Source organism: Colletotrichum jinshuiense, chromosome 7 (genome assembly GCF_051148585.1).
Source record: "Colletotrichum jinshuiense chromosome 7, complete sequence".
Lineage (NCBI taxonomy): Eukaryota > Fungi > Ascomycota > Sordariomycetes > Glomerellales > Glomerellaceae > Colletotrichum > Colletotrichum jinshuiense.
This window is the reverse complement of record NC_139314.1, coordinates 3,818,789-3,830,273: the sequence shown is the minus strand read 5'-3', so window position 1 is coordinate 3,830,273 and position 11,485 is coordinate 3,818,789. Positions and strand designations below refer to the sequence as shown.

The window sequence follows — 11,485 nt, the reverse complement described above, 5'->3', positions numbered from 1 at the left end:
AGCTCACGCAGCGCCATTGGCATCGCCGTGGGGTCGCGATCGGTGGGCCAGGGCTTCGTGATGGAGGTGGAAACAAACTGAATTGGGTCACAACTATCAAAGAGCGACAGCGACAGCGGACAGTGGGAACGAAGCTCGTCCCAAGCTCAGGTGCGTAGCGGTGCGATGGCGATAAAGATAAGGATAAGGACTGAAGATAAGCAACTGATAACGATAAGAGACAACCGTGCTATCTGCTATGATCCTGATTGAGAGATCAGCTTTGGCGGAGGCAACTAATCACAACTAACTTTTCAACATTCGAGTCTTGTGCAGACATGTTTCCCGGCCAAATTCGAGCAGTGAACCAGAGTCGTTTTCAACCCATAAAATTGTTTGATTATTCATATTAAGCTAAGGATAATCAATACCCTGTGTGCATGTATGCAAAACTACACGCTTTCTTCCTTCATTCGTCTCGTCATACGTCATCCTCGCGAGGCCGTGCAGAGGCATTCGCTCAGGTGAGCTCCTCATCAGTCATGATGAGAAAGAACACCATGTTCCTTCATTCGCCATCATCCAAATTCAGCATTCCACTTTGAATATTGCAGATATTACTGTTCGCGGATCACTCGACATCTAACACTGGACTTAGCCGCCTGGTCAACCATCACCGGCAGCCGGCCTAGTCGAAGCAAGCATCTGGTCCATGGGGTTGACATCCGACACCGTCATGTCCGTCATGTTTGCACCAATGCCATCATCTTCGAGACCTCATTCGCTTTGCTCTCTCGACTCTTCCCCTCGGGATTCGATGAGGCCTGAATGTGCGGTTTTGGTTTGCTTCTCTCATCTGTCGACGTGCCTCCCTGCAACGCGTTAATGCTGCACGTTCATCGGAGATGCAGGGGCAACTCACAAATGTTGATGAAGCTCGTCTGCCTCCATATCTGAAATAGCAGAATCCGAATTGTTTCGGTCGAATCCCACTTCAATAGGTCCCTCCACAGGTCCCGGGTCGATGTTGTCCGTCCTGAGGTTACCCGTCAAAGATATTGAGGGATCTGAGGGATGAACCGCCGTTCTAGATGGCTGCCCGGACTCCAAGTCCTGGCTTGGACCCTGAGTGTATCCTTCCTGGTCAGTTTGCGGATATGTCTCCTGCACCTGGTACGCTAGGTTTTCGTGGGGATCTGCTGAAGCCAGGTAACGCTCCATCGAGTGTTCTATCCTGGAGTCTTCAAGTTCTGCCGCAGCAATAGGAGGCGAAGGGCTTCCCTCCGGGGGTTCATATACACCAGAGAATTTTCTTTTGCCCAAAACGACGGAATCCCGGCCTTGGGAACCTCCATCTTGCTCTTGACCTTCTTCATCGTGAAGCAAACATAGAGCCCGCTGCTCATGTGGTTGGAAGCACGTCAGATACGAATCTAACGACCCAGCAACTGCTGGTTTTGTTGGCTGGTTGTATAAAGAGGACGCTTCAGGTGTTGCCAGAGTACCAGCATCCTTTTGTGTTACTTGCTCTGCATGCCCAACTTGTGGAATGGGGCTCCTGTATGCAGTCTTCTCGCCACCTGTGAGCGAATCTGGAGACGGGGCACATGAACGGCGACAGCTCGGCCAAGATGATGCGATGGGCGTCCTGTACATGGTCAGGACATATAGGTAGCAGATAAAAATAAAATAAAAATTCGTGGTGAAGATGCGGAACGGCATACGTCTCTTCCTTTCCCAGTTCCAAGTTGATGCTGGAGTTGCCGGGAGAACGGCTTCTGGAACGTCGCAAGCTGGACACTTTGGTATCCGTACCCACGCCCATACCATGGCATTCGATTTCGTCTAAGCCAGGTAAGTACTCGGGAACTGTTGTGCCCATGGCGAAGAACCAATACTCGACAGTATAACACTGTGCCTCTCCGACAAGCGTCCAGCTCAAAGGCCACTGTGGAGGGCTGCGCGAGGTCGATGATGCGGACAAGCGAGGGTGGGCGGCAATCAGGAAGAGAAAAGCAAGGACAGCACAAACACTCGCGTGGTGTTGCACGAAGGGTGCTCTCGTCTCTTTTGGGCTTGCCCCCAAGCAGAGCTCCCAAGCGGGCGGCCAAGCAAGTCGACCACGCTTCAGAAATCCCGAACCACAGTGTTGGGTTCCAGCTTCCCGTCACCAGGGGCGGCTGCGCCCTTGAAAAGAGCCAGGCGAGAAGGACATTCCCCTCCTTTATCTGCCACCTCGCCCGGCGCGAAATCGCTTGCATTCTCCTGCATTGCTTGGCAAGACATTGGACATTGCAATGATACGATGAGGCGGGGGACCCTCCCCAGGGTTCCGACAGGATGGCACACCAATTGCCGGGCGGTACCAAGCACTCATGGGTCCCTGTAGCTTGGAGCGCGGAAGCCCGGGGAGATATGGTTAGGGCCAGGGTCCTGGTCAATACCAGTACCCTTTCTTTTTGGTCATGTCGATCCCTCCCCGGTTCATCTTAGAGCGGTTGCCTTGCCCGAGAGGGTGCCGTTTGACTGGAAATTGCCCCCGGTGACACGGGTGTTTGCAGCTGTGCCTTTCCAAGTGACTGGGGAATATGAGATAGCGCCCCAGCCTTCGTGTGACAGGTGACAGCTCTCGCACTTTCAAGACGGGGTGTAGCGAGGTTGGCGATGCGTGGTGACGAGTGTGGGAAGACTCGAGTGTTACAATGCAGACTATCATTTTCCAGGCGTCGTGAAACAAAAAACGAATAAAAACTACAGCATCCATCACAAAGCACGGAGCCAAGTGCATGTGCATTTCTTGAACGCTCAAATCTGTGTTTTTGCAAGGATACATACCCCCCGGGAGCTTGTGAGTGGCTTGACCGTCTGTCTGATCTGGAACACTCTTCGGGATTTGAACATTTCTCTTCCTCACATTCTAATTTCGACCTTCGCATTTGAGTCGTCGGTCCTCATGCAGGGAAGAATCACAGGAAGGAGTCTCGCCAGGGGAACCTAGTGGTTCCGTCGCCGCGCCGAATCTCTCGTACCATTCAGCTGGATCTTCCTCGACGCCCATATTTGCATACATCCCACCCCTTGCATCCCATTCGCGTCGCTCCAGCCCGTCCCTCGTGGAAGCCAACTAACTGCAGATTGAACCCGTCTCTGCTTACACCGGGAAGTGGGAGCGCCTCTCTCGCAGGATCTGATACTCTGCACCTCTCCCTCGACACAACACAGCTCACCGGTCCCCTCTTTGATTCCCCTAGACCCAAGATGCTGCTGCAAGAAATAATCCGACAGAGGGGCTGCTTCCATGTTAGCAAACAGACGCCCGTCGTTACTCGGGATCCACTCACAACACTAACACCCGGAACACACCAGCTGCCATGCCCAACCTAAGTCCTGTCCAGCACCGTGCCGCCATTCCGCCATACGTGTCACACAAGGCATTGTCCAGGTTGGCCTTTGCCGCAAAAGTAAGATACACTCCCGTAGGCAAGGCGCTTATGCCGATAAAGACGATGAAGACGACCATGCAGGATACGCTACCCGACCACAATACAAACGAAAATCCCATAATCAGCTCAAATGCAATGAAACCTATCGTCACCCGGCTGTCTCACTCGTTAGGGTCCATCGCTTCGACGGGAGAGACCACAACAACTCACGACGCGACATCGACATTATACTCCAGTTCTGGGTAGAATTTCATCCTATCGTGGCCCTCTGAGGAGAGACCGACGGCAACAAGCTGGAACACGACAAGGAGCACAAAAGCCACGATGGCTAACGGAAGACAGTTCTTCCTCGTTGCCCACCGCCTCGGTGCTTTGATCCGAGCGCGCCATTCATCTGAACGTGTGCGCGATAGGTAATCGTGGAAGCCAGCGAATTGCCGTGGTTCCCAGTTGACTGTAGGGTTTATTCGCGGCGATGCCGACGGCGACGGCGGCGGATGCGCTATCTGTGCTGGCTGCGACGGCCCACCCACCGTGGGAGCGGCCCCGGAATTCTCGTCCGGGTTGCTCCATCTATCCCGCGGAGCGTCGACGTACCCGATCGGACCATCTGAATCGGAATCGGGGTCATGAACCATGAGAGTGGCCTGTGTATCTCGTTACCCGATGTCTCTTTTTAGTGTTCTGCTCTGGCGATGGAATCGGCCGACTCAACTGGTATCGGCACACGACCCAGTGACCTCCTATTGTTGCGTTACCAAGAAAGACCTTGGCCAGGTCAAATTATTGCTACCCGAGGCAAGGTCTGGTGTTGCATATATGCTTCATTCATAGTTTTTCCACGTCGTTTAAGTCAATCTTTTCTTGCACAGAACGGAAAGCGGGGGAAACATGGTCGAGTGAGGCGAAGCCTCCCTCTCGCCAAGCGGAATTCTGCCTCACTGGTCAGCCAGGCCACTAGTCTGCCTGCCCAAAATCAACATACGATCAGCTGTCTGGATACATGCGAAGGCAGCCTAGTCTTGGGCGTTATTTTTGTCTTTCGTTGGCTGAAGTAGATTTTCTCTCAGTGAGCGAGCTTGTTCAGGGCAAGGGTCACATTCCACGATCAGCCCAGCAGGCACAACCTGGACCTCGTTGAGCACATTAAAATTTAGATGGGGCTGCCCCATTCACGACATGAATAACATGAGATCTAGGAGATCGTTTTCAGGGATCTCGGATTTATCAAGTTTTGAAGATATCCAATGGGAACCTGTTCGCCAGCTCCTGATACCCCGCCACATTGGGATGCAGATGATCGCCGCCGTCAAACTGCGCCTTCAGCTTGTCCCCCTGCCCGATGAATCCCGCAAAGTCCACGGTATAATTAAACGTGCCGCTTTCCAAAATCCACTTGTTCACACGCTGCCGCGTCTGCTCCCTCGTCGGGTTCGAGTACGCCTGCCCGTTCCCCCCGAACGGCGTGATCGTCGCGCCGATGGTCACAAGGCCGGCCTTTTTGCTGTCGGCCGCGATCTGCTTATAGGCGTTGATGAGCCCGTCGCCGATGCGCTGCTGCGAGCCGGCGTCGGTGCCACCGCCGCCAATATCATTTACGCCCTCGAAGATGAGGACGTACTTCACCCCCTGCTGCGTGATGGCGTCGCGGGTGTAGCGGGATAGCAGGGTTGGTCCGAGACCGCCTTGGAGGACGGCATTGCCGCCTGCTGCCTGGTTCGCCACCGCAATGTTCGCGATGCCCTCTTTTTTCATGCGGGCGAGGAAGAGGTCGGGCCAGCTGGATCGATGTAAATGGCGGCTCACAACGTCACTTTCGTGTCTCGAGAGACAACATGGTGTGAAGTAGGCGACTTACCGATTATTCTTGTCATCATCGCTCCCCCGCCCGTCAGAGATGCTATCTCCAAGAACGATCAGCGCCGATGTAGTCTTGGGGGCCCATGCTTCCACCGTGCTGGCGAAGTACCAGTGCTTTGTGCTGGCTCCGGAAATTGACGAGGCATTCACCTTGTTTCCCGTCTGCATCCATGAAGTCGTCCGGCTGCCAGGGTGTCCCGTGATCCGGGCCCCTGACTGGCCTTGCTGAGTATACAAACTGAGAGCAATGTTCGTCTCCGGCGACACGACAAAGTCGATAGGGTCCGAGTACGCTACTGCGCCTGGTCTGATAGTAATCGACGGAGAGCCTGAGAAGGTCAGGCCTCTCAGGGTTGAGGTGTCGATACCCGAGACACCTGCCGCACCATTGAGGGGGAGGGCTATTGAGGCCGCAGTGATGGGTAAATCGGAGCCGCCAAAGGTGTTAGATAGCTGGATGCGGATACGAGATGCTCCGATGGAGGCGTGGAAGGTTTGACGGAGGGTTGCATCGCGGAACTGGACGCTGCCTCCGTTCTGGGAGTGTCAGCATCTCTTATTCTCATCGCCATGGATGAGAAAGGAAAGAACCTACGTAGGGAGATGGCGCAAGGTTGCTTTGTTCAACCTCTTGGGGCATGGAAGTCCACGTCACGACCCAGTGGTTGTCTTCCTGTCGTTCATGGAGGCTACCGCTCGTCGGGATAGAGAGGACGAGCGATGTCCAGGAGAAAAGGAGCCACAGATACCGCATGGTGGACGATGAAGCGCGGCTGGAAAGTTAACGAAACGGGTACTGAGTAATCACTAGCTTCCCAGTTGTCTCTCAGATATTCCAAACACAGCCCGCCTGAAACCAGATGCTTGCGGTTCCTTTTATCGATGCGCCGGAATCAAGTCGTCCGAACATAGTTGCTCGGGCCCCCTCAATCGCATGGCATTTAGCCAAATGGACCCCTTAACCCATATTATTTCCGCGTCGAGCCGCGTTTGGCACAACTTTAAAAAAGGTCAGATCACTTGCCAGCGACGACGGGATTGGATGCCAAGCGGCTAAGTAGGAGATCGCCGGCTATTGTAGTCAAGCTTTTCGGAGGTTACATTGTCGGGACTGGCTGTCTGCTTCACATCGATGATACATGAATCAATAATCATATGTCCATAATAAGCAGCGTAATGGTGCTCTTTTGTTCATATCATATTAGTTACCGTTTCAATTATCTGCGTAATGCATTTCTAATCACGGATAGTCTATACTGGCGTGGTTTTCATTTTCTGATACTTCCTTGCGGACTGTGGAGTACTTGATATACCAAGCGTGCCAGAGAGAAATATACGATAAAGCAATGATACAGAAACACCAAACACCGATCTCTAAATATGCCTCAATTTTTTTATGGGACCCCAAAATCGTCACTTGGCATAGTGAAATCATAAGACTCAGAACCAACTACCTGATCGGGCAATAACATGTCGAAACCGGATAAATACCCATCCACTTCGGCATTTGTGATCGGTTCGTATTGGAATTGGGACAGCCATTGGTTCAACTGCTGTGAAGAATCTGTGAAATTGGAAGGATATTCTGACTGAGAGATGATTGGGTATTCGAAGGCTTCCTGGCCATCGAGGGCGGGGGCTGTAGGTCCCTCGTGTGGAACCTCGATTGGCTGCATGCGCTGGTCTGTGGTTAGCTTAATCCGCCTGCTCAACCTGGTTGTGTCTGTTTTACCTCTTGAATTTTCTCCAATAAGTCGTCTTGTTGTTGTTCTTGTACCTTGGTCAGAGGTCCCTGGTTCTATAATGCAATGTGAGTAATTGATCCTATAAACCTGGTTTGGATGACGAACCAAAGAAAAGTCTTCTTCAAGGGGCAAGTCAATTTCAAACTCTTCTATTTCATTGTCTGAAGAAGTGCATTTAGGCGTAATCACTGTTGTTGGCGACAAATCGCCATCCGAAAGTGGTTCTCCTTCATTTCGCTCTGTCGAAATGTCGACAAAATCATGCTCCTGAGACGAACTTTGTCCTAGGATTGAAGAAGGAGGAGACTCTTTCGCCCTATCTTCGGTCCGGAGGATTGCATACTGAGAGTTTTTGAGAAGAACCTCCACGTGTTGGTGGATGGTCTCACTAAGCATTCGACGCATAGGGGCAGTGAAGGCGCTCTCGTCAACAAGCTTGAAGTCCTGACAGATTAGTTTGATGACGTCCCTCGCCGAATCTTTCACGAAATCATTGCATCCATCATCAGCAACGTCGTGGTGCTCGATGACTGGCTCGAAATCTGTTCCGGCTAGGTTAGCACCGACACAACCTCGAACAAGACTGAGAAATGTCTACACGCACCTCGAGGAGGTATCGTGTCATCTTCTGGGAAAAGAGTTCGCCATAAAGAGTCCCAATCGTCAATCTTCAAATCGTTTTTCCTGCTTGTCAGACGCTTCTCAATTGTTTGATCAAAGCCATCCTCGGGATTGTGTCGCTGGAGATGAGCAGCCGCTTGGAGACGGACACGGCAGTCTTGGTCGGTGTGTTCAGAAGAAAATGGATCGGGTAGTTTGGCAAACCGCTTTCCGCATCGAGGACATGCAGGTTTGAAATGATGGGCACGAAGATGAAGCCTATAGTACAGCCAGGTGTTAGAACTGCCGTCAAGTTACAAGGCCCCAAGTGCACTGGGTGATCTATGCTTCAGCAACGGTGATGGCCTTGGCGTCAAAAGGCCTACTAGAATGCTGCTATCATAACATGAAATAATGAAAGGGGAAAGAAAAAGAAGCACTCACTTCAACTTGTGAATGTTTGGGTAGGATACGTTGGCACATGCTTCATGGGCTCGGACGTTAAATCTCTTTGGGTTGCGCTTTCGGAAGAGACAACTATAGTCATTTGAAACGCGTCGCCTTTTGTAACGTCTTCTCTTCTTGAATCCCGAGTCCGGGTTCGATTCATCATCCGACTTGTCGATTTCATCCCCATCTTCTCTCTTTTCTTGGTCATTACAGCGTTTGTTTGTCTTTGACTTCGATAGTTCCGTTTGAGTTGAGGCCTTGCCGAAGCATTGCTCCCTGGACCCTTGTGGGCTCTCCTCCCCATCGTAGCAAGAGAGGCTATCATCATCCCAATAAATTGATGTATATTGCTCCTCGTCTTGTAATATCTCGGCGCACTGCTCTCTGAAACCAGAGAAAGCCTGGACGACACGAATGGGCCGGGTAAGACGGCTTAGAGCTACGCCAAAACATTGGGACAGAGCAATGTCTGCAGTTCTCTCGAGGTCGAGGTTAAAATCTTCATCGTCCGAATTCGAGCAGTCCGAAAAGCCCTCGCGGACAGTCGGTATGTCAAGTATTATGTTGCTGTCGTTCGTGACATCGACTTGTCGCGGTGTCTTGCTGCGGTCGGTTGAGAAGGGTAAGTCCAATTCCCGAGCGCTTCTGCATTGGATTGGCAAGCTCGTTCGAAAGGTTTCTGTTATTGACGGTTTACTTTGGTATCCGATGCCAACTAGATCTGCCTCCATCGCTGAAGGTAGTGGTAACAGTGGGGGCACCGGGCTTTGGGCTCGGGACTGCGAGGGAGTAGTGAGCGACAATGAGTCAATGACTGAGCCAGGAGGGGCAGAAAATGTTGTAAAACGAGATTTTGAATCCGAGTTCGACATGGTCCCGACGGAGTAGGCGTCGCCCAGATGAACATGTTTTTGTCTGCAAGGAAGCAGAGAAGAATGTATATGCAACCCTTCTCCGGAATATATAAGTCCAGGTGCTGCCTTCGTTTCTTCACTTTCCTCAAATTTTTGTGAGACCATGGCCGCCTCGTTGTCAGTGTTCGCCATAGTTGGCGGAGAATATTGAAGAAGGCTTGAACGTGTGTTGACTAAAGCAAATGATTCATGGCCTTCGTTCCACTCAAAGACTCGAAGAAGTGGGAAAAGGCAAAGAAAAGAAGGCGGACAAAAACAAAGCGCCATGGGGATGCCACCTCCCGAGCAGCCTAATTCAGCAGGGGGTGGGATTGGTTCGTTTACATTCGATTGAACTCAGCTTTGGATAGATAGATAAGTGCCTTGAGGAGGTGACGACGCCTGGCAGGCTCTTGATCTCAGTCGCACAACATCTAGTAATCTGCAAATGGCTGAGCTGCAGGTGGGGCGCTCCAGGGAGAGACCTATAGGAGACAAGCCGAAGCACCCTTCATCGACGCCACATGTCTTGGTTAAAGCTGCAAGCCCCGCGCTTTCTATTGGTTTGTTTTATTTCAGTTCAACTCGAGCCGGTTGAGCTCTTGTGGTGCAGGCCTGCGTCCGACGCGGTCAGAAACGGCTTGCAATCGGTTGGCCACGGCTGATACTCTCCTCTCAATTCCCCTGAGTCTATTTTATCATGCACAAGAAGCTTGACTGTAAATCAACCGCCGAGAGGCCAAGTTTAATGACTGACGTCGGGAAGGCTGCATTGACCTCTGCTATCACTTCCGGCTTGCTATCACAGAAACAGGGATACCCGCTGATTTGCAGTGAATATATCTGGCATCCCCATTGGCTGCATAAAATGTGATCGAGCCCTCAATTGTGTTCAGCTCAATCGCATAAGAGTTTGTTTTAACTTGATCTGATCCTTTGAAATTCTAGCTATAGCAGATGAAAGTGCATGGCAGGAGTTCATTCAACTGTTGTTCGAGAACTTCGACTTGAATCCAAAATCTGACTCTCACAACTACGACCGTTTCTATCGTGGTCTATGAAATCATTTCTTCGTATTTAAAATGGCCCATCAATTGTTTGATCATTATGGTTCCGCTTTCCTGAACACCACCGAGGTGGCTGGTGACGATTCTTCTCATTCCGGCACATCTTTTTGCAGCTTCGGTCGAGATTTCGTTTGCAGCTTGAGGCATACGTTCACCTTTTCTCCGATTATCAGCTTTGCACATGAAATCATGTCGTCTTCAACGCCCCCAGATGGTCATGGGATGAGGTATGAACCAACAAATACTTTCCCGACAAACACGTACGAGCATCAAGACAGCTGACATTGCAAGTATCGTCAGTACTCCAGCCAATACGCAAAATTATGTGATCTCGAAATACCTGAACAGCAAGAGTTCAGTGCAGGATCGCCTCATTCAGAGAGGTCTTGGTCTGCTGGGGCCGGGTGTCATTGTTTCCGGCAACGTGTTTCAACAAGTCGAAAATTACAACAAAATATACGAAATCGACAACAATGAAGCGAAAGCTGGAAAGGACCCCTGAGTTTTTATTGATTTTGATTTATGGTATTGACTTGGGTTACGTCTCCCTGTAAACTGGGCCGAAGGTGTGTCCGCGCGATACATGTCATGGTTAGAAAGAGTCCCCCAACAGAAGGATGGACAGGTTAAAGCTAGAAGAAAGAGACATTTTAGTCTTTGTGGCAAATTACAGACTCAGTAGTAGAAGTATCATTAATCAAATATCCGAAAAGTAGCAGAAAACTGTGAAAGACTTGGTTGTAACCGGGGGGTTAAGCAAATAATCATTTTCAATGGACGCAAAGGATTCCTCCGATCGAGGAAATTTCAAATATTTCCCCAAGACACTGTGTAAGTGGAATGGTTTCTTGAAAATAGATATATCTTGCCGGTCAAATAATTAAGAGTGACAGCAATAGCTGACTTTGTCCCCTTTAGTATCAGAGTCGGTGTGCTACTTAGTATTTTCGTGTCTTGTAAGCTCCATCGTTTTTCGTGTATCTAATCCGTTTTTAGAGCTACTTAACAGTGAAACTGTATCCCAGTGATCAATGGGTGCAGCTTAATCAACCATTCACTTCAATCCTGGTCCATGACTGTTCTCTCTGGATAGTTCATGTGTGACTCTGGTTTGATTTCATCCTGTCATTCCACCAAGACCGAGGGTTAAAACTCAGGTGGATTTGAATGCATAGAGATTAGTGTGTCAACAATAGCACAAAGAAACAGCATAGAACGAGTTGAAGATGTCATCATTGAGAAGTAATACAGGCTTATCAAGTCCAGCTTTGAGCAACCTGTAACCAATCAACTTCTAGTAGCCCTGGGTATCAAATGCACCTTGACGCACGAATAATTGCCCTCCAATACAGGCAACAAGTAAATACGATCCTCTCAAAGGTCGCCATAATGACCATAATCTCTATTGCCACCCATGTTTTCCTAGGCCAAGCCTTTCACTGGCCGAA

At 50.4% G+C, this 11,485-nt stretch overlaps 3 protein-coding genes across 3 annotated transcripts; all 3 read right to left on the bottom strand.

Moving 5' to 3' along the window:
- Positions 1-742: 742 nt before the first annotated feature.
- Positions 743-1,861, bottom strand: EsH8_VII_000995 (uncharacterized protein; the record flags this gene model as incomplete). Its single annotated transcript, XM_083271128.1, has 3 exons — positions 743-851; positions 902-1,627; positions 1,704-1,861. 3 exons carry the CDS (start codon positions 1,859-1,861, stop codon positions 743-745), a joined length of 993 nt encoding a protein of 330 aa, XP_083128685.1.
- Positions 1,862-4,649: 2,788 nt separating this feature from the next.
- On the bottom strand, positions 4,650-6,036 carry EsH8_VII_000994 (SGNH hydrolase-type esterase domain-containing protein; the record flags this gene model as incomplete). Its single annotated transcript, XM_083271127.1, has 3 exons — positions 4,650-5,202; positions 5,281-5,819; positions 5,878-6,036. The coding sequence occupies 3 exons, from the start codon at positions 6,034-6,036 to the stop codon at positions 4,650-4,652; spliced, it is 1,251 nt and encodes a 416-aa protein (XP_083128684.1).
- Positions 6,037-6,676: 640 nt separating this feature from the next.
- On the bottom strand, positions 6,677-8,949 carry EsH8_VII_000993 (uncharacterized protein; the record flags this gene model as incomplete). Its single annotated transcript, XM_083271126.1, has 5 exons — positions 6,677-6,961; positions 7,015-7,080; positions 7,133-7,569; positions 7,632-7,906; positions 8,072-8,949. The coding sequence occupies 5 exons, from the start codon at positions 8,947-8,949 to the stop codon at positions 6,677-6,679; spliced, it is 1,941 nt and encodes a 646-aa protein (XP_083128683.1).
- Between the last annotated feature and the right edge of the window lie 2,536 nt (positions 8,950-11,485).